The 25,587-nt window shown below is 35.8% G+C and overlaps 1 protein-coding gene across 3 annotated transcripts in view; it reads right to left on the reverse strand.

Moving 5' to 3' along the window:
* The window catches only part of LOC108969929 (gamma-1-syntrophin), a 78,207-nt gene extending 54,107 nt beyond the window's left edge, over nt 1-24,100 (reverse strand). The window contains exon 1 of one of the 3 annotated variants that reach the window (XM_018934948.1): nt 23,820-24,100. In XM_018934948.1, the coding sequence (XP_018790493.1) occupies nt 23,820-23,895 (76 nt within the window). In that variant the 5' untranslated portion in view covers nt 23,896-24,100. Of the gene's footprint in view, nt 1-9,228; nt 9,290-23,093; nt 23,345-23,819 lie in introns of those variants that run through there. The other 2 variants (XM_018934950.1, XM_018934949.1) reach the window with 2 other exon arrangements.
* Between the last annotated feature and the right edge of the window lie 1,487 nt (nt 24,101-25,587).

Raw genomic sequence — 25,587 nt, forward strand, 5'->3', positions numbered from 1 at the left:
ACCGGGAAAAATCGGTGAAAATTTAACTCCACATTGGTTGTTTGCCATAGTTATTACTTATTGCCAGCGGTTAACTGTACCAAATGTTATTACAAAGCTTACAACTTTATTGCGGCTTTAATGTTTCAGTTCGCTGTTTTGTTTGCCGTTAAACTTTTTTAAATTGTTATTGTAATACATTTTAAAATGAGCTTATAATTTTGTGAAGGATTAAACTATAACTCCACTTGTAAACAAGTTGTTTGGTTGCCATAACCGTGTACGTGCAGCTGTTGCAATTTAAATTATGAGAAGCTTGCAACTTTAAAACAAACAAATTTATATGTGTGAATATGTGGTGCAAAACGGCAACAGTTTCTCTGCCGGCGAACTAAAATGTAAACGCCTTTGCTTTGCTTACAAGCAGCACGTTTTAGCATCACCTAAAATCATACTTTTTTTTTAATAGTAGTTTTTTAATATGAAATATGGAATAATCTCTTCCAAGGCGTTAACCGTCTGCGGCTTATCAACGAGGACAAGCGACTCCACACAAACATGATCTTTGGTATCCACATCACAGGCCGGCAATGTGGGCAACAAAAATTTCTTTCAATAAATTAATTGTTTTGTTGGTTATATGACATGTAGCGCCATTTTATTGGAATCAAAGGTGCTACATAGTAACATATTCCAATTCAGGCACGAAAAAGTCATTAATCATGGCTTTATAGCATTCTCCATTGATTGTAACATTAAATAAAAATGAACCAATGATTTCCTCTTTCCAAAAACCACACCAAACGGTGACTTTTAAGGATGTCACGGTGTTTCAACAATGGCTTGTCGATTATTATCTCCATTTTGGTCGAATTTATTTTAATATTATTTTAAATAATACAGAATTTTAATTTTAATGAATTAATTTTAATTTTAGTTAATGAACTTAATTTGGAATTTATTTACAATTCCTCATTATCTCCCAGTTCTCCTTAAGCTTGTTAGAATTTCTACTCTTTGCAATCGTAGAGAAAAGCTCAGCATTATTTCTAAGATTAACAAACTTATAGAATAGATTTAAAGTTCTTGTTGTCTTTATAACTGGCGATTGAAGTAGAAGTACTTTTTTCAAAAGCCTCTTTCGACAGATCACGGGTGAGTCGTGTCGAGCTCTGATGCTATTTTGGTTCACTATTGTTTAGTATTTCATCTTTAAAAGGCTAACGCCTGACTTACGTTTACAAATAGTTAAACTTTCTTACGAAAGTTCACGTTCTGTAAAGAATTTGTTTCGCGCACTGCGCTTAACTTATGATCAATATAATCGGCCTATTGAGCATACTTTTTGCAATACCATTACCCATCTTGAGACCCAGCTTTCATTATGGGGTAACATTCGGCAGAAAGGACCACATCCAGCATGCACTGAAGAAAATATGTCAGCTGTAACTGAAAGTGGGCACGAAGACCGCGGAAAGTTGAGTTGGCAACTCGGACTGTCGTTTGGAATGACTTGGTGTATTGTACCCAAGTGTCATCACTTAACTATGAACTCTTGAAAAGTTCCAAGAGATCCGATTTTTTGGAGCCACTTTTTTTCAACAATGAGGCTTATTTCTGGCTCAATGGTTATGTAAACAAGTTTTGGTGTAGTCTAAAGTCTATAGGACAATCCCGCTTTGATTCAGGGCTTCGCGCAAAACATCGCCCGTGTAATCGCCAGTTACCAGTCGAAACGCTCGAACAAGTCTTCGAAAATTGGATTCAATGGGTGGACCATCTGAAAGGTAGCTGTGACTAACATTCTGAAGAGATAATCCTAAAAAAAAAGAAGAAAAAAAATGCAAAGAACATTCTTTCGAATGATAGTAAACATTATCCATTTAATTTGAACTTTCCTTGTTTTTTTAAGTAGGAAACCTCGGAAACGGATCACTCTTTATAATTATCTTCTCTCATATAAAAAGCGGGAATTTAAAGGTACCATTGTAGCCTTCATGCTAGCTTTTTAACTCTCATTGGCTGATTTAAAAAAAATTGTAAGCGTAATAACGAAATATACGGGAACACGGTCGAAAGCTACGATCTAAATGGTTAAGAAAAACGTACGCCATTGTATGATTCAAAGTATTATAAAATTTTACATTTTTCTGACAATTCATGGAATAAGTGAAGCCAATTTATGGTATGGTGTTACGTATTCCAGGACGTTCAGGCAGAACAAATGCAGCCTCTCTTTAGTTTTTAACTAATTTGAAATGATTGCATGAGTGACTCTCTCGTCTTGTGTTTAGCAATATCGTCCGAATATAGTTTTGGACACAGTATATAACGTTCCAATGCAACCACATTATGTTTGTTTTGCTAAACATTCTACAACGTAAGGCGGTATTTAAAAAACTTCTTCAGAGCAGATCCAGATCAGAGTAAAAATATTATAGGCTGTTATAGATCATTACAGTGTATTAAGTATTTGTTATGAAGACCCTTAAGAATGCTCTGTAGATACAAAGATTAGGTCAGTCTGACGAAAAATAACAGTGAGAACTATCGTTGAAATAATGGATGACGGAGGAAGATGTCAGCAGTGTTATATGCGGTGTGAAAATAGCTCAATCTTCAAAAAATCTACATTTTCTTGCTTCTTTTTACTCATTTTATAAAATGTAAAACATTTGAGCGTTTTTTATATTCTTTCGAGGACATTTCCAACCTTTGCGATAAAATATCACTTATGAAATTGCTTATTACTCGTACCTTTACATGCACTGAGCTAAGCAAGCTTGAGGTAATACAGGGATGATGAATACATGAATACGAAGGTATCTTCATTTTTGACGACCTTAATCAGATGTGCTCGATGGCAATTTAATCTAAAAACTCGAGTGTATGCTCCAATAAACAAAACGCGCAAAAGACGCTGCCATTGCACATTTGCTCAGTTATGCCCCGGAGCACATACGTCGAATAAATATAGCGTATATGCTTTGAATATTTGTGTGTCTGTAACTACATACTTTTGGTTTGCGCGCGAGAATGCGAGGTCATTTATGGAACCAAGCAAGTAAGCAAGTACTATTTGTAAGCAAGCCTTATGTAATACGTGCGCTACACACATTTCACTACTGCATACATATTTAATGTAAAAATGGAGAAATAAGCGAATACCTGGAAGAAAATGCCATACAAAGAAATGCGAAGCACACACTTTGCTCGTATCGATGTGAGGACTTGGCTTTTACATGGCAACTCATTCACTTACTGTTTAGTAAAGTTTCAGGTAGGAAAGTTCATGTGAGTGCACGAACATTCACAAATACACGAGCACGAGTATATGCAGCATACAATGTACTTGTCGCATCATCTTTGTCGCATTTCAGCCGAAATGGCATGCAAAGTGAAAGTAGAGAAGGAAATTAACTGCAGAGAAGAGCTGGCTTTTTGCATCACAACTCGTTAGCTGCGCTCCCTTATTCACTTTGTCTGTTTGATGTTCATTTTTGTGTTTGTCAGTGACGGGCGAAATGCGCCCAATAATTACTTCGTTTGGTTGGTGATTCGAATGCGTTCGAGCTGAAACTGCAGCAAATCAAATCAGCGGCAACACGGAAATATAAGGATACAGCGCTGGCTGTTTTCTGCCATTTTAAGGAGGGGGGCTCCTGGTTGCGCTGTTTGTGCAGTATGAAAGGAAATATTGAATTACTTTATCATCGATTCAATAAATTGGTATTTTTAATAAAGCAGAAATGATGTTCAAATGTCTGTAATTTTATTTACCTATTCAATTACAAAGTATTGAAATTGGCCAACGAATAGTTCATATGAAATTCGTAAGAAATGACACTCTTATTTATTAGAGATTTTTCTTTGCAAATAAATTTTATTTAAAAATTATGAAAATTAGTTAAGAAAAGCATAGGTACTTGTCCTTACTGTGTGGTTTTCAAAGAGGCAATAGTTATTTCGCAGTTGGACTTGGTTTTTCCCTTCATAATTTATTTCAATTATTACCAATTCAATTATTCGATCAACATAATCGCCATGCAGAGTCAGTACCACGTTTACTCTAATTGACAATGCGTATTGTCAGAGATGCTGACAGTGCGCAATCTTTATGCTATAGAGCAGAACATCAGAGAAGATCTAAATGAACGGTCATAATGATACAGTAAATGAGGAATGCTACAAAGCCTTAATGTATGACTAAATTGGAGGATGCTGATATGGGCGACCTTTGGATTCAATCAGACCCATCGAGTCATTGAATTTATTGAAGGGCCTGTAGCGTGTCTTCCAATAACATATGATTGAATACCGCTGGGCTGTCAGCGCGATTTCCGAGCATTGAAGGTGTCACGGAAGGCATAACCGGAATAGCCTTGAGAGCCATGGTGCATGCGGCTTGGATCCCCTCTGTCATCTCAAAGTGCTGGCCTTTCATCGGCCTTTGCAGGCAAGGAAGCAAAAATGTGCAGGGGCCGCATCTGCATCGTTTAGACTCTAAATTTACTCATTATTCCGGTCTTCATCAGCGATGAACCTTCCTAAGCAACCTCTGGGTAAGCATGCCTGATCATATCAAGCGTTTCTGTCGCAGATTTACCGAGTTTCACACAGAATGTATTCGTGTACCTTTGCCCTAACGAACGCTGGTCCCTCATATATATTATCTCACTCAGTATGGAAAGCAGAATATTATGGATTAGTTCAGACTATAAGTTGTAGGCATACAATCTTCGTGTACGTGCCCTTAATACATATATCTAAACTAATCAAGAGGTGATTGCCCACAATTTTTGAAATTTGAAATTTGATGGGAAATTGTTATTACCATTTGAAAGAGCATTCTTTGGCACTTATGTTTTGAAGATTATGTCTTTCAAATGTTGCCGCGGCTTCGTCTCAGATGGTCCATCAGTCTACGGCACGTTCGGCCCGAAACGATAAAATATCTGCTCACCGAAGTGTTATCTAAATAAATCCTTTGATTGATGCGATGTGTTGGAAGTGACGCCGTCTTGTTGAAAACAAATGTCGCCGAGGTCACGAGCTTCAATTTCGGGCATGAAATAGTTGGTTATCAAGTCATTATTATAAGTTAAGTTAGACAATGACGAGTAAAAAAAGCAGTAACTGATCAAATTAATTGTTTTCATAAATCGAGAAAAGTTGATTAAATACCTCCACTTACATGTTAATATGTTATGTGCATAAATTTAAAAAAACCATAAAGCAATTTATTCATATGACATGTAAAGAGGCCTTACATGCGGTTGCTTAAAAAAATGGCCATGGAACTTTATGCATATGTGCAAATATAGCATGTCTTTAGGGTGTAAGTACCACTGACCGGAAACTCTTTGGCAGTGGTTGCAGAAGTTTCTCTCAGCCAACCAAAAGTAAAAATTAATATGGGGAAAGTTGGAATAATGAATGAATATGCGCGTTTCCGTTGCAGCAAATAATATTATTAACGCAAAAGTTTGATAGAAAGTAGAAACTGAAACAGCTTCGAATGTATAGTATAATGGGAGGCCTAACCAATAGTTTTACTGATACACTAGGCTATTATAGTTATTAATAATAAATAATACTCAAATTGCTTTTTGCGTTATTCAATTATTTAATAGCTCGCGCCCGAGAGTTTATGATGAAAAATTCTATGAACTTTTGGAACTTTTTTATTGAGGCCGGGAGGTGGGTAAACGATTAAACTTGATATGTAATTTATAAAAGGTTCACATATCATTAAGGTAGATATTTATTATGATAATCAATGACAAAAACAAAAAAAAAAAAATAATAATAACAATAATAATAATAATATCTTCAAATAAAGGAAATTACTACCTACATATATTTTGTATAATCCATTTTAATATATTTGCTTGATTTAGGTTTCGTTCGTTTATATATTTTTTAATTGTGGTTCCGACTTGTTTGGAAAGCCTTTTTTCACCCCCTTTTTTTTGGTATTGTCCAATATTGTGATGTATGATATACGTAGGCTGTCTCTAAATAATTCTGAATATGGCAACCCTAGTATTGTAATCTGTCATTGCAAAACCTTTTCGTAAATTCTAACATTTTGGATGGTATACATACAAAAAACAAAAACATTTTGACATACGAGCGTTATTTTTGCTGTTTACCGTAACTTAAAATATTCATCTCAACCAAAAAATGGATTTTAATCGCGTCATTCTTTTTCAAAACTTTCCACTTGAAAATTAACTCAGCAACAGTGATCGATGAACTAATTCCAGCTTTAACGATTAAGCTCCATCAAGGACCGGTATTTATACGGTGAACCCAATAAATGTCGCAGATGTCCGCATTAATATTTAAGAAAAAAAAAAAGAAAAATTCCAATAGGCAATGTTTACTATGAGCGAATTTATTTATAAAATTTTTTTAAAAATGCTTTTCGATTACCAGAATGTCATGAAACGTATTATTACTGGCGATGAGTCTTGAACACGGACTTACGACTAGGAAACATACGCTCAATCTGCAGAATGTCGTGGCAAAGATAAGCCGAAGCCGAAAACTTTACGCTAGGCAGGTCAAAAATAATACTTTCTTTTTTTATGGTGGTGTGGTGCACTCCGAATTCCTACCGACCGGACAAACTATCAACAAGGAATACTATTTTAGGGTTATGCGTCGTTTGCGCTAAACTATTCGTGAATAGAGGACGGAATTGTGTGCCAAGAACTCTTGGTTTTTTACCACGATAATGCATACTGCATTGATTCTTGGTGAGGTTTTTTTTTTTCAACCAATATCGTGCCAAAACCACCATAATTCTGACTTAGCTTCGTGTCACTTCTGGCTATTCAACAAACCCAAACAACTGCACCGAGGAAATTGAGCCAATTGAAAACATATGTACGTAAGATGGGAATTGAAGGATTTCCGGAAATTAACTTGAACAACTGTTTCGAAGATTGGAAAAAACGATGACACAGGTGTATTGAGGCTAAGGGGGATTACTTTCAGGGGACGACATAGATTTTGAAGAATAAATTCAGAATTTTAAAAATATGAACAAAGTCTTACTATTTTTTGCTCATAATAGTATACTTTATAGGGTCTTGCTTCCTTAGAAACTTCGTACCAAGCTTAATATACCCTGCTCAGAGTATGAAATTACCTTCAAAATCTCTATTTAAGTTATATGCATATATGTTACTCGGTTACTCCGCTATGTTTTTAATAGGTTTTTTTGTATTTTATTTGAAATAAAACACCATACTTCTAAAAAACGGCCGTAAAATTGGATGCATAGCACCATAGTACGATATATTTTGCACAGCACTGACTTGAATGCACTTTTCTATACATTCACATACATAAATATCATCATCACCACGTATGTATGTATGTATATTCCACTTGTCAGTTAAATTCTTACGCTTTTCCTTTATCCATCTAGGAGCTGTCTCTTATACACATCTAGATGTGTATAAGAGACAGGCACTGACTTGAATGCACTTTTCTATACATTCACATACATAAATATCATCATCACCACGTATGTATGTATGTATATTCCACTTGTCAGTTAAATTCTTACGCTTTTCCTTTATCCATCTAGGAGTGATCGCGTGAAAATGATGTTACGTAGTTTCAAATTTCACTGCAGCTGCAATTTCCAAGGTATATAAAATAAATGGTATTCCGCGCATAATGTTGAAGATGAAAGCGCTATTAAACATTTTCTTAAGAATTTATATCAAAGTAGATGCAGAAGAGTTGTTAATAATTTATTAAGCATTATCGTTGTATTAGCACAAAGTTGAAACTTTTGTAGCTGAATTTTTATGGTTTACTTTTATCAAACTTTTCTTTTACGCTTGGTTGCGTGATGCAACAGCTATTTTTGTCAATCTTCTCACTATTACCTGTTGGCAAACTGGTTTCAAACTCAAAAGTAAATAAATAAATGAGGCGTTGTAATTCTAAATATAAATAGCTATCGCGGTTTATTGACCCTTGAAGAGTGAATTGAAAACTATTTCACGCAAATGACAATCGGACATTTGGACAATGCGTACACGCAATCAAGCCAACTGGACGGCAACAAGTTGCAGATTGCAGAGGCGGAAATAATGCGTAGGTTTTTAAGAATTTCGTAATTTTATTCCTCGATTGTGTGTAATTATATAATATTGTAAAAGCATACATACATATTAATGTTCATACGCCTATATATTTGTACAGCTGCAAAGAGGATTGATTGAACTTTGTTGTCCATTTTAACAAGGACCGGTTAGTAATCTAGCCACGTTGTGCGACATAAATAACCTTGTCGTCGAGTTAAGTTTACTTAATAAGGAAAAACGACCTTTTATGACCTTTTATAGATATACATATTGCCAAAACAAAAAAAAAAAAAAAAAAAAGAGTTTCCCATACAAAGAGTTGATTTTGTTCGATCAGTTTGTCCGAATCAAACTTTATGCAGCATGGTCGCCTGGATGCAGTGAAATGCAGACGAGAAAGCAAAACGGACGACATGAAACAATACGCAGACCAGACTTTGGACGCAAAAAGCTTCATACATACACTGACTGCCATTCATAGTGAAGCCATTAACCCCTTCACCGATTATAAAGGGGATTAGGTACGCGTTCCAACAACAACAACAAATGAGTAACTTCTTAAGAACATTCAGATCGATATCTTAGAACTTGAGAGATTACTTTGAATATAAATCTATAGAGGTATGGATGGACAAATTACCGTCATGGCTAAATCGACTGAGCTTATTTCTTCGATAATTTATATGTAGAGCCTCTAGTGTTTCCTTTAAGGTTTTTGGGTGCCAGTAATTTTTCCAGAGTGTAAATATTGGACGGCAGCTAATCTAGTGCAACAGGCGTTGGACTAATCTATTTCGTTCCTACTTCTTGACAGAATTCCGACTGTGAGATTTTCACGTCAAGGTCATTTCGGCAATAAAGTCCCATTGGTGTCATTTCACTCAAATTGTCAATCTGAATGCGTTTAATAAATTTATAAGATGAGAATTTAGAAGATGAGAATAAATTTGTAAGAAGATAATTAATGTTCTTTTGTTAGCAATAAGTCAAACAAATAACACAATTTTAGGATAAAAGTTGTCAATTTTTTTCGTTTTTTACTTTTTTAATACTCTAACAACCGAATTTTCGTTTTTACCACTCAAACAAGATTATTATTGTTGGCACTTCCTATATATCGCGTATATTTTCGAATTACCTGCCATCAATAAATAAAAAAAATACACGTTGTTGTAAAGCTCAATGTTCTGAAAACACTTTTTCGGAAATTTACTTGCTAAACAATTTTTATATTCAAATTGGGAAAACCACAACAGTGCACAACAATGGATTAGGATCAACTGGCTATTAATCATCAGCATCAGCCATTACTTCACTACTTACAATACGAGTTGTTCTTGTTTTCTTTAGAACGCCAATTCTAATAAAATTGTGTCCAACAAAATTTTCAAGCTGTTCGAAATTGATTTCGAATTAAGGCGGAAGTGTACCGCTGCAGCAACAAACATGCATTTGCTTCTAAGCCTATTATACTATGTACATATGTATGTGTTATGCGTGCTTGTGTCAGTGTAAAATGCAATGTGCAGCCACCTGGCTTCATCAGCTTCACGAATACCATTTTGAGTGGTGTCGAGTGCCGTGCTATATTAATTTCTGATCATGTTGTTATCGGCGCACAATGAACAGCATGCCAGCATATGGACACGTGTATCGAACACTGTGCATTTCCGCTTAGTGTGCTGATGTTTATGATAATCAAATATTATTTTTGATGCAACGCTTTGTGTGCATTATAATTTCCGCGTTGCGTACGATAAGTGCTTTGCGGATCAATAAACAGAAGTACAGTATACTTCAGATAGCCGGAACTAAACATTAGATATGAAGCTTTGATACTGGCAATTAGTGTAAGTTGTTAGTTTTGTTGTTCATATTTTGATAGTTTGCATACAAAAATGTCTCTCGGATCTCATTTTTTAAAATTTAAATAGTTTTCAAAGTTTAAAAAAAAAAAAGAAAGTAGAGCTTTTTTTCCAATTACCAAAAAACGCTTGAAATGTTTGGCCTTTAGACTAGCATACGCTAGGAGGGTAGTTTGTTTTACTGTGAGTTCACTGTAATTGATTATATGCAAATAGTGGCATGCTTTGTTGCATTTTTGTGCATGTCATGCGTCGGTATTCCTGCTAATATGTTTCTAGTGAGCTCGTTTTGCATTTTCCGGAAGCCGTCTAACACAATTCAGTCTATTTTAATATGAGTATAATGGTTATGTACTAAATAAGTCTATCAAAATAAGCGGTTATTTATTTATTTATTTCAAAACTGTTATTACATACATCTAAACAACAACTAGAAATGAGTTGAATTAATTAAGTAGCTTGTGGAAGAATGACGAAATAGTTGCAGTAGCGGAGGATCGCTTTTTTAGCGCTGGCGGAGTTGGCATGTAGTGCGAAAATTATTTAAAATTTTGCTGTGTATTCTTAAAGAATTTAAAATAAGCTTTTAACATTTAAAATAATTGATATAGTAGCTTTTTTTGTTCTTAAAAATAGTTTTCGTTTTAGGCTGTCATACCGGGTTGCCCCTAAAATTCATGCTGTCTCAGCCAAGCGCATTCAACAACTTGCTTGATTTGATTAAATTCATAAATTTTGATTGATCCAGCTGCTCAATTATTTCGGGATTGCTTATAGATCAATAGAGCTATGAAACATACCTACGTATATACCTCTTTAGCCGACAGAAGACTGAGAATTCACAAAGGTAGGGCTGTAATATCTTATCACCCTCAGCACAAGAGATAAGTAGAGAATATACTAAATAACTAATAAACTTATTTACTACAAAACAAATATTCCAAATTATTGAATAAAGCATGTTCGCATCTCCAATTAAATTTATAATTCTGTAACTTGGTAGTGACCGTAACTGATATCTGATTTGTAGATGGAACTGCATCTTCTTCATTGGCGTAGACACCACTTTCGCGGTTATAGACGAGTTTATAATAAGCCAGTTGCTCCACTTTTTCCCCAGTTTGGCGCCAATTGGAGATTCCAAGTGTAGCCAGGTCCTTCTTTACCTTTTCCGACGGGGATGTCTTCCCCTTCTTCTGCTTCCTCCGGTGGGTATTGCGTCTTATACTATTAGATCTAAAGCGTTTTCATCTATACGGATGACATGACTTAGCCAGCGTAGCCGCAGTCTCTTAATTCGCTGAACTATGTCAGTGTTGTCGTATATCCCATACAGCTCGTCGTTTCATCGACTGCGGCATTCTTCCGCAGAATCTTTCTATCGAAAACTCGGAACGTCAACTCATCAGATACGGATGATGGATCAGAGAACGTGGATGATGAGTGATTTGTAGAATTTGGTCTTTCTTCGACGAGAGAGGTCTGTTTTTAAGAGTTATTATGCGTTGGATTTCGAAGCTGACGACATCTTTGGTATTAATGCTGGTTCTAAGATGGACAAAATTTTCTACGACCTCAAAGTTATGATTGTCAACAGTGGCATTCCCCCTGTAGGTAGGGGTTGGAATTTACCCTTGGTAAGGCACGTCTGTCGTAAGAGGCGACTAAAATCCATATGCACTATATCTTTCTTTCTGGGTATGCCTTGAAATGTCTGCATAGTCTATATCAGAAATAGTGCTATAATACTCATCTTGAAGTGATTGTTATACGTTTTATATTTATTCCTGGTATAAGGCATTTGTTTCACGAGACAAATGTCACCAGTCATTGAGTTCTAGGGGCTCAACTGGTAGTAGCAAAAGCTACAAGGTCTTACCAGTAACTTTAACCTGGTACCACGGGAAGTAGTTAGCCTTTGAAGTTTACTCAAATCTGCTCATTGGGTTTGGGCCTTTGTGGAGATTCGTGGTGGCTGTGGTTTAAATCTAAAGGCAAGCAGGGTTGAAAAATTCTGTCTAATGTGGACTCGCATTGCGGCCGGGTGCCAGACCCAAAGTACGGCAGAGGTTTTAGATCGGCCTTGTACCTGACCAAGGCGGCTAAGGTGTCCCTATCCGCCTGAACCAATTGGAACCAAAGTATACGTGCATGCTTTGCATTTCGCCGAATTCACTTATCCTATTTAAGGTGTGATCTTCAGGATAGGTGACTTGTGATGATCCCTACAATAATATAAATTTTCTTTTAGTCAGAAATAGAAATTCTTTTTCTGTAAAGAATTAATACTTCCTTTGCTCTGTATTGCTTGTTTCTTAGCCTTATACTTTGGGGCTTTGATCAACGCATTGTATTGATCTATGTGCTTCAAAGAAAGTACCGTGAGGTTAGGACGTCATAACGTTTTTAAGAGTTTATATGTACCTTGATTTTACACTTTGTCGTATTTTCTTCACTCTGTTTTGTCTGCTTAGATATTCCGATCATTTGAATAATTAGATTGTCTTATATAAATTTATTTGTTTCTAAATCATTTATGATTTGTTCTAGCAGATCAAATTTCTGCTAGTTGCTTGACTAGTTTCTCACCTCACTTTATTTTATCCGAGAAATGAAGGGTGTTACAAATTCTATGTCGATTTCGAACTGTTAGGTAATATATGAGAATTTAGTTTTGATTGAACAGGTGACGCACTTACATTTATATATACATCCTCTGAAATAAATCAATCAATAAACCTCCGAATATTGCACCGGAGTTTAAAGGTTTAATCAATTCAAGCCAAGAATCACCGCATTGAGCAGACTTGAATTGGTTGATAAAATATTCATGGTTATACAGATATATTTTTTATGTGTTGGTCACTTATTGAGATCTATATGCAATTTTATCCAGCTTCAAAAGTCAAGCACAGTACTTGGATATCTAATTGTTTCCGGTTTTCAAATTACCCGACTGTATTAGATATCAATAGTGTTGTGGGAATTATACGGCTGAAAGCACATACATACATACTTATCTCTAAGTAAATTTGAAGCATCGACTTGTTAAGTGCGGTTGTCGGTTAGTGGCGAATTCAATTCGACAACAGCTTCGCACATCTTGTTCAATTAAGCGTTTATCTTATATATGCAGTTGTATTTGCTTAGTAGCTTATATTTGGTTACCTTCAATCAGACAATTGCTCTTGCTTATTTGTACTGCTAAACTTATGAGCTTTGCAATATTAGCCGGATTTGTGTATGACAAGCACAAAATTAATACAACAAAACATGACTAAGCGTTACGGAAGCGGAAATTTAGTATTAATATGACAAATTGTTTCCAAAGTGTTGCAAATAATTAATTAAAAGAATAATTGAATTAAAATTTCAATTAAATTTATTTTTGATTTTTTAATCTCGAATTTCTTAATAAAAATTCCTTAATTAAAAATTTAAATACCAAATACTGGCCGGAATAATTGAAAATATATTTTGAACCCTAAAATGGGATTAACTATTGAAAATGAACATTTTTATTATTAAGTACTGGATTGAAAAATAATAAACAAAAAATATTATTATTATTATTATTTTAAGAAAAATATACAAAGTATTAGAACAAAAAAATAAATACAATATACTGTTGCCATAGACTCCGACAATGACTGTGCAAAGGTACAAAAGGAAAAAAGATTCATTTTAAATTAGCTTATAATACCCTGAAGTGTACCCTATTAGGGAAATTTCGGATGATTAAATGATTATCATCAACTCATCCACGTCCGCCTGTCTGCACGAACTATTCCCTTAAGAGATGTAGATCTAACATTTTTCTTTCCCGAAGAAGCACTATAGCATATAGCAGCCATGCAAACTCATGGATAAAAATCAAGTATTTATGGAATATGGAATATTTTTTTTATTTGACGAGATATCTTTATAAAATTGGGAAAGAGTACAGGTTAAGATACATTATCTGCAATAATTGTTCAGATCGGATAACTATGGCATATATCAGCCATTAAAGCTAACCGATAAAAATCCTTTCGTCTGACAGTCGTATCTACATAACCGGCACGGACTCGGATTTTTATCCGGTCAAACACTGTGAACACGACAAAATTCTTCAAAGATATTTAAGAAATGTTTCTGCCGCTCCAGCAACAACAAGCGATGAAATTCAAGATCTCTCTTCTGAGTGACTTCATTATCACCATCAGCAGCTCAGCAGACCAAAGCCAATCGAGCAGAGATTGCACGCGTAATTTTGCAGCTTCATCTCGCAGCGATAAGTCACGCTTGCCTATTGTTGTGGCTGTGACAACACACTGTTAAACTGTTGTGGCGTAAACAGGCACAGCAGCAAAAATTAGAAAGAAATACACACACACATACATAGTAAAAGTAGGAATTGGTAGTCATGTCAGCACTTCGTACAAAATTATAACACCACCACAACGCAATCGCACCTCAGCTGAGTGCCAATATGTATATGTATGTATGTGTGTTTATATAATTGTCATTCTTTGTTTTCATTTGCACGGTCGGTTGTCTGCTCCGCAAAACTGTATCGAAGAGTTCGTTTCAAAGCAGCTTGGAGAGCAATAGAATTCGGTGGAACAAACAATGGCTTTAGCATTAATTGTGTCAAACAACAATAACAGCGCTGGTGGAACTAACAAACCTGCAACGCAAAAGCTTTTCGCATTTCATGTTGCTGCAAACAATAAAGGGTGCAACGCAGTATTGCACACAAAATAAAATAGTGGATGCCAAACATGTCGCAGACAATTTTTGCATTCCGAAAAACGTATAAAAACCTGTGAAAGTGTGCGTGTATGCGTGGCGTGTGCTGAAATTCATTTGGCATTGACTGACGAAATTGGAAATTGCGTGCGAATTTGTTTTAGAAATACAGTGTTTTAGTTTTGGTTAAAAATCGGTTATAAAATTATTAGATCTTGGCAGAATGATCGAATGATCATATTTGAATAGTTATGGGTATATCCTCCATGAAGCCAGAGAGTCCATAAGTTGGTTCTTAAATATCGACATTTGAAGCCATAACTAAACTGGTGCGCTCAGAGTCTAGTCAAGATAGAAGCTATAACGCCCTTTACAACATAATCTTTTATAAAAGCATAAAATGTATAATAAGAGTTTTATCATGAATTTGACCGATCAGTTTGTATGTTAGCTATATGCTATCGTTGTCGGATCTTAATTATTTCTTCCAAAATTATATCTCTGTCTCGGACAATAAACCATGCCAAGTTTCGCGAAAATGTCTCGATAAATAAAACTTGATCCCGATTGTTGTAGCAATAGTGGTTCAATATCGGCGATTTCGGCAAACGAGTAGCGTCTTCGTGAGAGGAAACGGATTCCAGACCGATAGTCCAAAAACTTCACGTATTTACTGATGGATGCACAGCCAGTACAATATGGCAAAACTCATTCAGCTCATCATTGTTATAATTTGTTCAATGGCCATGTTTTGGCAGATCATGCCTGAGTCGTGTCAAGTTGTCATGTTATTTTTGTTCGGTATTATTTGGCATTTCATAATGGAAAAACTTACGCCTGAACAACGTTTACAAATCGTTCAACTTTATTGCGAAAATTCACGTTCTGTAAAGAAAGCGTGCATCGCTCAACCTATGTTCAATCAGCACCTACTCACCGTCTATTCGCAATAATATTGGATAATACTCGACAGAATATACCATGTCCAATATGCAGTGAAGAAAATATAGCAGCCGCAACTGATAGTGTACACAAAGACTGTGACTCAGCGCCGTTCGAAACAACTCGGACTGGCGTATGGAACGGCTTGGCGTCGAAACCTTAAATTTAAGACGTACAAAATATAGCTTGTGGAAGAACCGAACCCGCGCGACCTTCACAATCGAAATCGCTTTGCTCTATGGGCTCTTGAAAGAATCCAAGAACACATTTGGTTCGTAGTTGTAGTCTTTTATTTGTTCAATGGGGATGTAAATAAGCAAAAATTCGCATTTCGGAGGAAGAACAACCCGAAGAGGTTCAAGAGCAGTCATTTCGTACAGAAAAAACATGATTAGGTTTTTCCCTGTGAGTCCCAGTTAACAGGCGAAATGCTCGAACGAGTCGTCGAAAATTGGACTCAAACGGATGAAGCTTCTGAGACGTAGCCGAATGATAATAAACACTTCCAATTAAATTTGAATTTTCTATATTTTTTCTCACTGTAGGACCTGAAATAACCGTTCCAAATCTAGAAAAAATTGGGCAAAATAAAATATCGAAATAAATGTTGTCTGTAACTTCAATTAAAAAAAGAATATATAACTAAAAATAACCCCTGCCAACACACTGTGCAACATTTCGCTAATTTGTTGGCTCGCGATGCGCTCATTCATTTGTTCGCATATTCATTGCTTTACTCGTGCAATCATTCTACTCACCAGGTACGCCAGACGATTGCATGGCTGCGACTTGAAATAGGAACGCACCAATGTCAACCATAGATTTCCCGCTTCATGTAGATCTTTATGTTTGTACACAAGGTCTACGTTTGCCGTGTGGACAAGGCACAGCGCCAACCAGTCTCTATCCTCTGTACGAGTACATACGACGAGTGTCGGCGCCCACAGCGCTAACCGCTGCTAATAAATGCTTTTGGATGGTAATCGCGTGTACAGCAGGCAGCTTGATAAATTTTACACTTCCCTATAAAGCCACCTCTTGTGCTGCCCAAAATTACAATCTCACCACCGCTTGCTAGTATTGCGGCAGAGATGTGYGTGTGTGTGGAGTTCGCTGGCTGTTTGCTCGTCAGGTTGCACACATCCACATACTAATATCTCTATATTATCACAGATGCTATCGCAGCGGCGCCTTGGGTGTGTTACTACTACCACGCCAACATTATAAACTTTAATTAAACATAAACTGAGCGTAGAGGAATACAGGAATACAGCATGCTGCCGCATCAGAGCGAGTCCTGTGTCGTACGCTGCTTTACTGTGCAGCTGTTCTCCGGCTCCGGACTCCGGAGAGCTGTACCAGTCAACTAAATAAGCGTATTAGTATTACCAGCCAGCCTCTGCTGTTCCGCTTGCCTTGCTTGTATGTAGTTCGATATGTGGTTGCCAGAGCTGAGTCGTTGGTGCGGTGGACACAACGTTCATTGTACATGTATATGTATGCTAGTGTATGAGTGTGTGTGTGTGAACACATTAAGCCATTGAAACTGGTCCAGCTTCCGGGCATTAAATGCTATTTACGTAGTTATAACTGCGTTTGTGTGTATACGTGTGCATTTGTAACGCCATGCTAGCACATGAATCGTTGCCGCCATCGTTCTACCGTCCTGATTTGTAAGTATGTGTGTGGTTAATATGTCTCGGAGCATTCAAATGTTTGGCGAACTCTTCCATATGTACGAGACTATGGTAGCAGAGAGTTACGTTGCCTGCAAATTATGGTTTGGAATAATCTATATATGTTTATATATATATATACAACGCAACGAGCTATACATATGTATAGATACATACAAGGTGCGTTCCAAAGTAAACAGGACTTAAAAAACAACAAAACAAAAAAAAACAGAAAAATGGATTTTCGGCAAAATCAATTTATTTTATTTGAAATAGTTTCCTTCTGCTTCAATACAGCTTTTTGCACGGTCCCAAAGCATGTCGAGCAAGTGTTTTAGCTCGTTGGCCGGTATGGCCGCCAATATGCGGGTGCAAGCTTTTTGAATGGCCTCTACATCTGCATAACGCTTTCCTTTCAGGGGAAAATACATTTTTCCAAAAAGGAAGGAATCGCACCGTGCCATAGCAGGAGAATACCGAGAGTGGTTAATGGTTAAGATGTGATTTCTGGAGAAATAATCGTCCTTCGTATGTTGAATTGTGAGCAATTTTTGGTCGTCAGTCAATTTGTGCGGAACAAACCGCGCACACACCTCTCGTCAGCCCAAATGTTCGGTCAAAATGCGATAAATCGATATTTGTGAAATGTTCAATTCCATTTCCATGAATTTCAATTATGATTTCGTAGAATTTGATTTTTGAAGAATTCACGCACAGTTTCAATGGAATTTCGGGTGATCGCGTATTTTCATTGGCCCACATGTTGGGTCTTTGTTCGAAGCTCATTTTCGCACCGATAACACAAACATACTGATACTTAAAACGCAATAACTTTACTTCCAATCAGTGAAATGTCATGAAATTCTCACTGGACAATCGATAAAGCAGATAGAAGATTCTATCGCACTAGTTGACATGGCGCCACCAAGGGTCGCTAAATTCAAAAAGTCCTGTTTACTTTGAAAGCACTTTGTATACTCTTCATAACAGACTCGAAATCGTGTGTACGGCGTACACGGTACGCAAAATTTTGGTAAATATGTTTGTATGATACATTAACAGATACCTATGTATGTGTACCTATATAAATGTTTAATGGCTGAGTGACTGATTCATAAGCGGTTAGGATATAATAGTTGATATATTAATAATACAACAGATGCCAGAATATAATTAACCTTAATGTTATTATAACAACCGGGTAGAGACTCCGGTAAAATATACTTATATTTATCGATGAAAAATATAAGTATTGAATGTTCATTAATTATATTTAAGCCTTACCATATAGGTTGTTAGAAATTTTCCAGTCCCACCGGTGTATGATAATACCCAAATTCAGAYCAAATATATATAGTTATTATAATCGGAATAGATTTTCGTTATTATTTTCTCAAAGACCAAATGCTGTGTTATAAATCGTCTACTTTTTAAATACCATAGAACATAAGTACGTCTTTCCATCCAAAAATCTATCGATATATAAGTCAAATGTAATAAAATTCTCCAGTTAATTAATATTTCAAGAAAATTAATTTCGCTAAGTTTGTAGAACTGTCCTTAATTGCTATGCTTAACATGAGTGCGATTTGTTAACCAATTTGTTTACAGCAGCTGCTGAAGTCGGCACACGTAGTGCGTTACGATTTTTACAATGGATAAGAATATCGACAGAGAATTTGTCTCAAATTTGGTATTTCTAACCCAATTTCGTATGCAGAATAATTGAAAATGTTACAAAAGGCTTACGGTGATTCTGTGTTAGCTCAACACAAGCCGACGACTGGTAAAAAGCCATCACAGATGGCCGAGAGGTCTTTGAAGGTATGCCTCTTTCTGCGACCTTCGACCTCTTCAACTGATGTAATATTAAAAAAGTGAAGGGTATGGTGCTTGAAAATTGTCAGCCAAGTATTAGAAAGATGAGATAAGAACTCGACATCTCTCCTGAGTCATATTAGAGAGATGACTTAAGAACTTGATATCTCTCGCGAGTCCTGTCGAATGATTTTGGTGAATATTTTGGGTATGAAACACGCTTTATTTGGTAACAATTCTGATAAATATTTTGAATGATCTGCAGACCTTAAAATAATATAATTTTCAGATTTAATGGCCTATGACGCATAATAAAAGATAACATGTTTTGAATTTAGATGATTTTACGAGTATTTCATTTCGACCACAAAACTTCACTATAAAATCGTACCAGAGGATCAATAATACTGGATAATTTTGATCAATCATCGCTCCTCTAAAAGGTTTTAAAAGTACTGGGTTCTAAGAAAAGATTTGCTAAGAAATAAAAAAAAAAATTAAACTATTTAATGTTCTGTTCTAATGAGCACAAAACATGCTTCGTATTAAATTATTAGTACAGTTTCAGACAGCTGACAATAATTGTAACGAAACATGACTACTTTTTGTATTAATCAGTGAAACTCAATAATTGCATAGAAAAGTAAAAGAGCAAAGCCCATTCAAGCAATTTGACATTGATACCTGCATTTTGTCGTTGTTATTTAATGCAATACTTTCTGAGAATTTTTGCTAAGGCTTTGCATTTTGAAGGTATTTTGAAGGTCCTTGACACTCGCAACAAATTTAGTGTGGGATAATGACAAAACTGGCTCACCAAAAAAAAAAAAAAAAAAAAAAAAAAAAAAAAAAAAAAAAAAAAAAAAAAAAAAAAAAAAAAAAAAAAAAAAAAAAAAAAAAAAAAAAAAGAATTGATGCCAGACATTGTATGCATGCATATCTAGATATATTATACGCACAGAAGCACTTAAGTACACAACACAGATATTCATAGATATGATTCATCAATACAAATATATTTACTTTCCAACACAAACAAACCGCTTATACCAGGGCACACCGCAAGCAAGCAGACATTAGAGAAGGCTTTTCGTTGGCGTTGCTGTTGTTGTTGTGTGTAACAAAACGTGCTGTTTGACAAATAAATAAAACGTTAATAGAATTGCGTTCAACGAACGGCTGCATAAAACGGGAGGCGTCATTCGAAGAGGCAGACACTTTATGGACACGCGCCGTAGAAAGTAATTTATAAGGACTACACGCGCCTTATACATATATACCTACATAATATGTGAATATGTTTACCGGCGTTGCTCACTTGCTCACCGCCCACAGCGCGGCGCAGCGAGTTGGTGGCAAGCTACAAATTAAATAAGCATTGCAAATAGAAGGCCGTTTATTTGTGTTTTAATACTTTTTTCGCCTTTTTCTATTGGCAGGCGGGGATAAGTGAACGTGGCGTAGTTGATGCGTGCATAAATGCAATATTATTCATGCCACAATCGACTAATGAGGTTTAATACAAAATATCGTTTGGGTTAGATTTGGTTATGGTGGAATGTGTGTGAATGCTTGTCGGATTTCCTTCCCTGCTTCTGTAAGTATTTAAATTTGAGCTGATTAGAATGGAAGGTTGTGATAAGAAATGAGATTAAAAGGGTATAAAATGTTTTTTGCAATAATAAAGATGTATGAAATTCACTATGGTGAATAAATTTTTTATAGACATAATGTGTGAGCTGAGCACCACATTAACTAAAGTTATTATTACATTGGCATTTTATTAGCTCTATTTAGTAATAGTAAAATATCATTTACTTTATAATAAAATAATGCAATAAAATGTTGTCCGGTTGGAACTTCTTTAAACCATTTTACCTCACTAATATTAAAAATGGTGAATATCTCATAAGATTCTAACTATTATACTCCAGATATAGTGCAACCAATCGATATAGAACCAAATCAAGTTAATAGTGCTTCACATTATAACCACTTGACTCAGATTGGAGGTGACATTTATCATTCAATAACCACTGCCTTATTAAACTTCGACAGCTTTTCTTTACTTTACATATAACCTACAAAACGACATTAACCGAAAACATATAAAGTACCGTAACTAAGCACTAATTAAGATTTAGGCGGCCAATTTTGATTACGGATTTGTGTCAAATTTAGTCAATGTATTCAGTAAGATTCGAAATTGTCCAAGATTATTACACAGGTTCACGTTTTTCAGAAATTTCGGAATTCCGAAAAGCATTTCTTTAGATGAGGTCTCAGGCTAAATGGCATCATACAAAGCAAAAAGAAAAGTTGTCGCTATTGGGGTGGCTCAAATCCACATTGCCTTTAGTGTTTCACTTCTAAACATGGATACATTGCGTGCAAGGTTTGGCGAGCCATTAATTTCGAAATGGCTGCCTAGATCATACAATTTAACGCCTCTAAATTATTTACTCTGGTGGTATGTTAAATCAGAGGTCTAGATATATTTATTTTCAATGCACCCTGTTGGACCTTTGGCCGACATTTTATTGAATTATAAATGGCATTAAATAATTTGCATGTCAAAAATATAAAAAAGGAACTCATTTTGACCAAGTTTTAGTGTTTTATTTCATTTCAACATAATGTCGTTCGTGTTGGTAGACGCTTTACATCCAGAAAAAGTATTTGATCACTGTGTTCTATTATTTCTTCAAGCCCTTATATTAACTCTGGCTAAGATCAATCACGGGATGTCGGCCTATGAATCTGGTCTCTTTCAGCTCATAGCTTCATGCAAGTGACGCATAGCACTCAAATAGCTTGGCCGATCGCAAGAAATTCCGAGAGCACCAAAATATGATAATGGAAGACAGCTATCAAAAAAGCCTTGATTTGTGCCCTGCTTTGGCGTGGTTTTTTCGTCTTCATTTCACATTTGCTACGATTTTTAGATCGTCATATCTCTTTGTAAGCATAATCCAAGACTCATCGCCAGTAATAATAAGAGTTTTAGCATTCTGGAAGTGGGAAAGCATTATTTCACAGACGAGACCAATCAAGCTTTCACTGGTTTTCAATGATACTTCCGATATTGCAACGATGCCAGTAAGATCTCTGACTGTTAATCGTCGATTCTCACACCGATTCTTTTATTTTATTGAAGTGATGACCATCAGTTGATGTTGATGGCCGTCCTCGGCGTGGTTCGTCATCAAAACGTCCTCGACCCTCGACAAGCAATTATCATCGAAAGCCTTCTTCAATATTCTGAACATCTCAACACCAAAAGTTTGATTCCGTATAGAAAATTTAACGGAACTGCTTTGCTGAATAATTTCACTCATTGTAAAAATCTTCGAATGCACTTTACGTACTTTTGATGTGAAATTTGGAACTGATATTCATAAGAACCTAGAAAAAAATTTGAACAAATGGGTTCTCCCGCGAAATTTAAACTAAAATAAAAGTCTTGCTATTATTTGATAAATAAGTAAAGTTGATATGCCAAGTCTCTTGTATCATGTATAACTGCAGTTATAAGTGTAATGCTTTGATCTTAATCATATATCCCATATCCATATCCATGATATCGTGGTGAAATCGTTGGTTTTTGGAAGAGCAAAAATTTAATTAATTGTTAGGTGCTGCGGTCGTAAATTTTTTGATGATAAGATCGAAAGGGTGCTGAAAATTATGCTGAAAGACTATAGTGCAACATAAGAAAAACACTTCGAACTCAAAAACGAAAAAAATATAAATTGTCAATGGCGAGACAATGAGAAAAAGGGATAGGAGCGAACAGTTGCCGGCAATGTACCCATTTCAAAAGAATTTCCACCACACACATACTTAAACACTCAAATATTTTTATGATTAAAGAAATTTACGAAATTTCGACGCGCACTTCTTGCGGCCGCCCATAAATAGGCGAAACTAAAGTGAAGAAGAAACGAGAAAACATTTTTACTTGCACTTACCACTGGCGTAAATAAATGAAGGACGCGAAATAATATAGCCGTCAGAGGCTAGGCTGCTATTGAAAATATACCCTGTTTTGTTGTCGTTTGTTGCTGTTATTGCTGGCTGTCAGTGGCACAACCCACTCGACAAGTGCGCTCGTGTTACTTTGATAGCGCTCCTCTGTGGATTTGCACTCACGCTGTAGCGTTTACTCTCTCAATTGTATTTTATGTTTTCTATATTCATTCGCAATGTTGTTGTTGTTGTTATGGTTGCTGCGCTCGTACAATCAGCTGTCAGAATGGTAAGGATATTGTTTTCAAACATTTGGCTATGTGATAAAAATAAAATCGAAAGGGAATGGTGAAGAATGAGGAGTAACACATGAAAATTGGCAAATTCAAACTCACACATACATGAAAATAATATACACAACGTATTTTTAGCTCACTTTTAGGCGGTTTTGCATGTTGTATTTGCCGCTTATTTTACACAACTGAACGCGAAAACACATGAACACATATATACACGCACATTTAATGGATCCACAAATAATAATATATCTGCTTCTTGATTTTTTATTTGAATGGGTAGTGCTGTGTTGCAAGCAAGCAGAGCAAATTAAATGTGCATATAAATATTTATTTCTTCGCAATCATTTTTCAAAGGCACTGGCCTGTTTTTAATAATGATTTGCACTTTCTTCCACTTCAATTTCCACTTCCACTATCATTTCCTCTTACCTTCACAACACACGCACACACAACAAATTGGGTCACATTTTATGCGATTCCTTGGCGTAATAACATAATCTCGCATTTAACACAAGATTCCTGCTAATTCTCACAACTTTTAAACACTGCTTTTCGAAATTATAAAATTGCCTTCATTTCATTGAAGTTTAATTCGCTTTAACTCATGAATTTTGCAAATATTTTCTTGTTTCCTTAAACTTTTTTCCTTCCAACAACTGCAACTGTAGAATATTTTCACGCGCTGTCTTGGCCTCGCACAACATTCTCTCGCGCAATTCACGACATGTTTGCTGGGGACGACCAGTTGGGCAAACACAGCAACCATCTGTGAGCGAAGCAACCTGGTGTTGCCACAGTGTAGCTAAATATAGAAAAATAGAAAAATGAGAGAGTAGAGAAGAGTGAAGAATAGTTGAATTAGATATGATTGAAGCAAAAGAGGCGATATTATAATAAGTCGAAAATAGCTTAAAAGTAAACCGAATATTATGGAAAAGAGAAACCTAAAGCTTTTTTCAAATATTAGAAAGAAAATTAAAAGACATACATCACAGATAATGACTTATAAATGAGATATTTATATGTTTTCTATACATCATGGAAAGTTTATATATTTTGACCATTGCTGATAAAGAATATTAATATCGTATATGTACATATGTTTTTCCCAATTCTATTAATATTTATGAAACCTTACATACTTCTAGTAGCTAATGACTTACTATTTTTTTAATGAATTACCAGTCGACTCTAGACTCTAGACTTCTGTTTTATGAACGTTTTGCATCGCATTTCGAATCTTTGAAACATTTTCCACAGAACGCAAGTTTTCAAACAGCTTATAGTTTCAAAAGTACTACATCGTTTTGAAAGTTGGAAGACTGTTATATGGACTGAATGGAGTTTTTTCCAAAAAGTTAAAAGTTATTAATTCGAAACCCTCCCAGCGTTACCTGGGTAAAGTCATTAACTAACAAATGAGCTTTGGTTTTTTCGATTTCGAATGATGCAGCACCGAGTTAGGAGAATCACTGCCATCCAACTTTTTTCTAGATGCTCTAAAGTAATTGCAACTGTTGCCGTATTTTTAAATATGTCTTCTTGAAGATTTCAGTAAGTATTCTACTAATGTTATACTATAGGGGTTTTCAATATGGAGCTACAAAAGTAGACTGATAGAGGCAGCAAACGACGCCATATTTTCCAACCCTTTTGACACCCTATGACCCTGTGGTCATAATTGTTCTAACAGGTCAAAAATTGAGCGTCGAGTAGAAAATTTGAATCTACAGGCAAAGAAGTACCCGTGGTGTCGAGAATGTTGCCGAAAAAATTACAAATTGGTGCGGTTTATGGGCCGACATCACCATTGTGCCGCACTTCTTTCGTAATAATCAAGACCGCCGCGTTACTGTGAATGGAAATCGGTACCGCTCAATGATAACCAAATATGTTTGGCCCGAACTGGACGTCCATAGCGTCATAGCAAAGCAAAGATGTGATTCCAATAGGATGGCGCCGCAAGCCACGCAGCGAATGTGACAAACGATTTATTGAAAATCAAGTTTGATGAACGTGTTATCTTACAAAAGTTCCATCATTTCACAGGAATAAATAATTTCGTTGTTATCTCTAGCCGTTTTTGTTTTATTTATTTTACTTTTGTAACTCTCTTGTTAAATAAATCGTTATAATGCACCATTAAGTTTTAAAAATGGTTTCAAATCAAAGACACAATATCATTTTCTCTTTTGGT

This window comes from Bactrocera latifrons, unplaced genomic scaffold (assembly GCF_001853355.1).
Source record: "Bactrocera latifrons isolate USDA-ARS-PBARC rearing strain unplaced genomic scaffold, ASM185335v1 scaffold_27, whole genome shotgun sequence".
Taxonomy (NCBI): Eukaryota; Metazoa; Arthropoda; class Insecta; order Diptera; family Tephritidae; genus Bactrocera; species Bactrocera latifrons.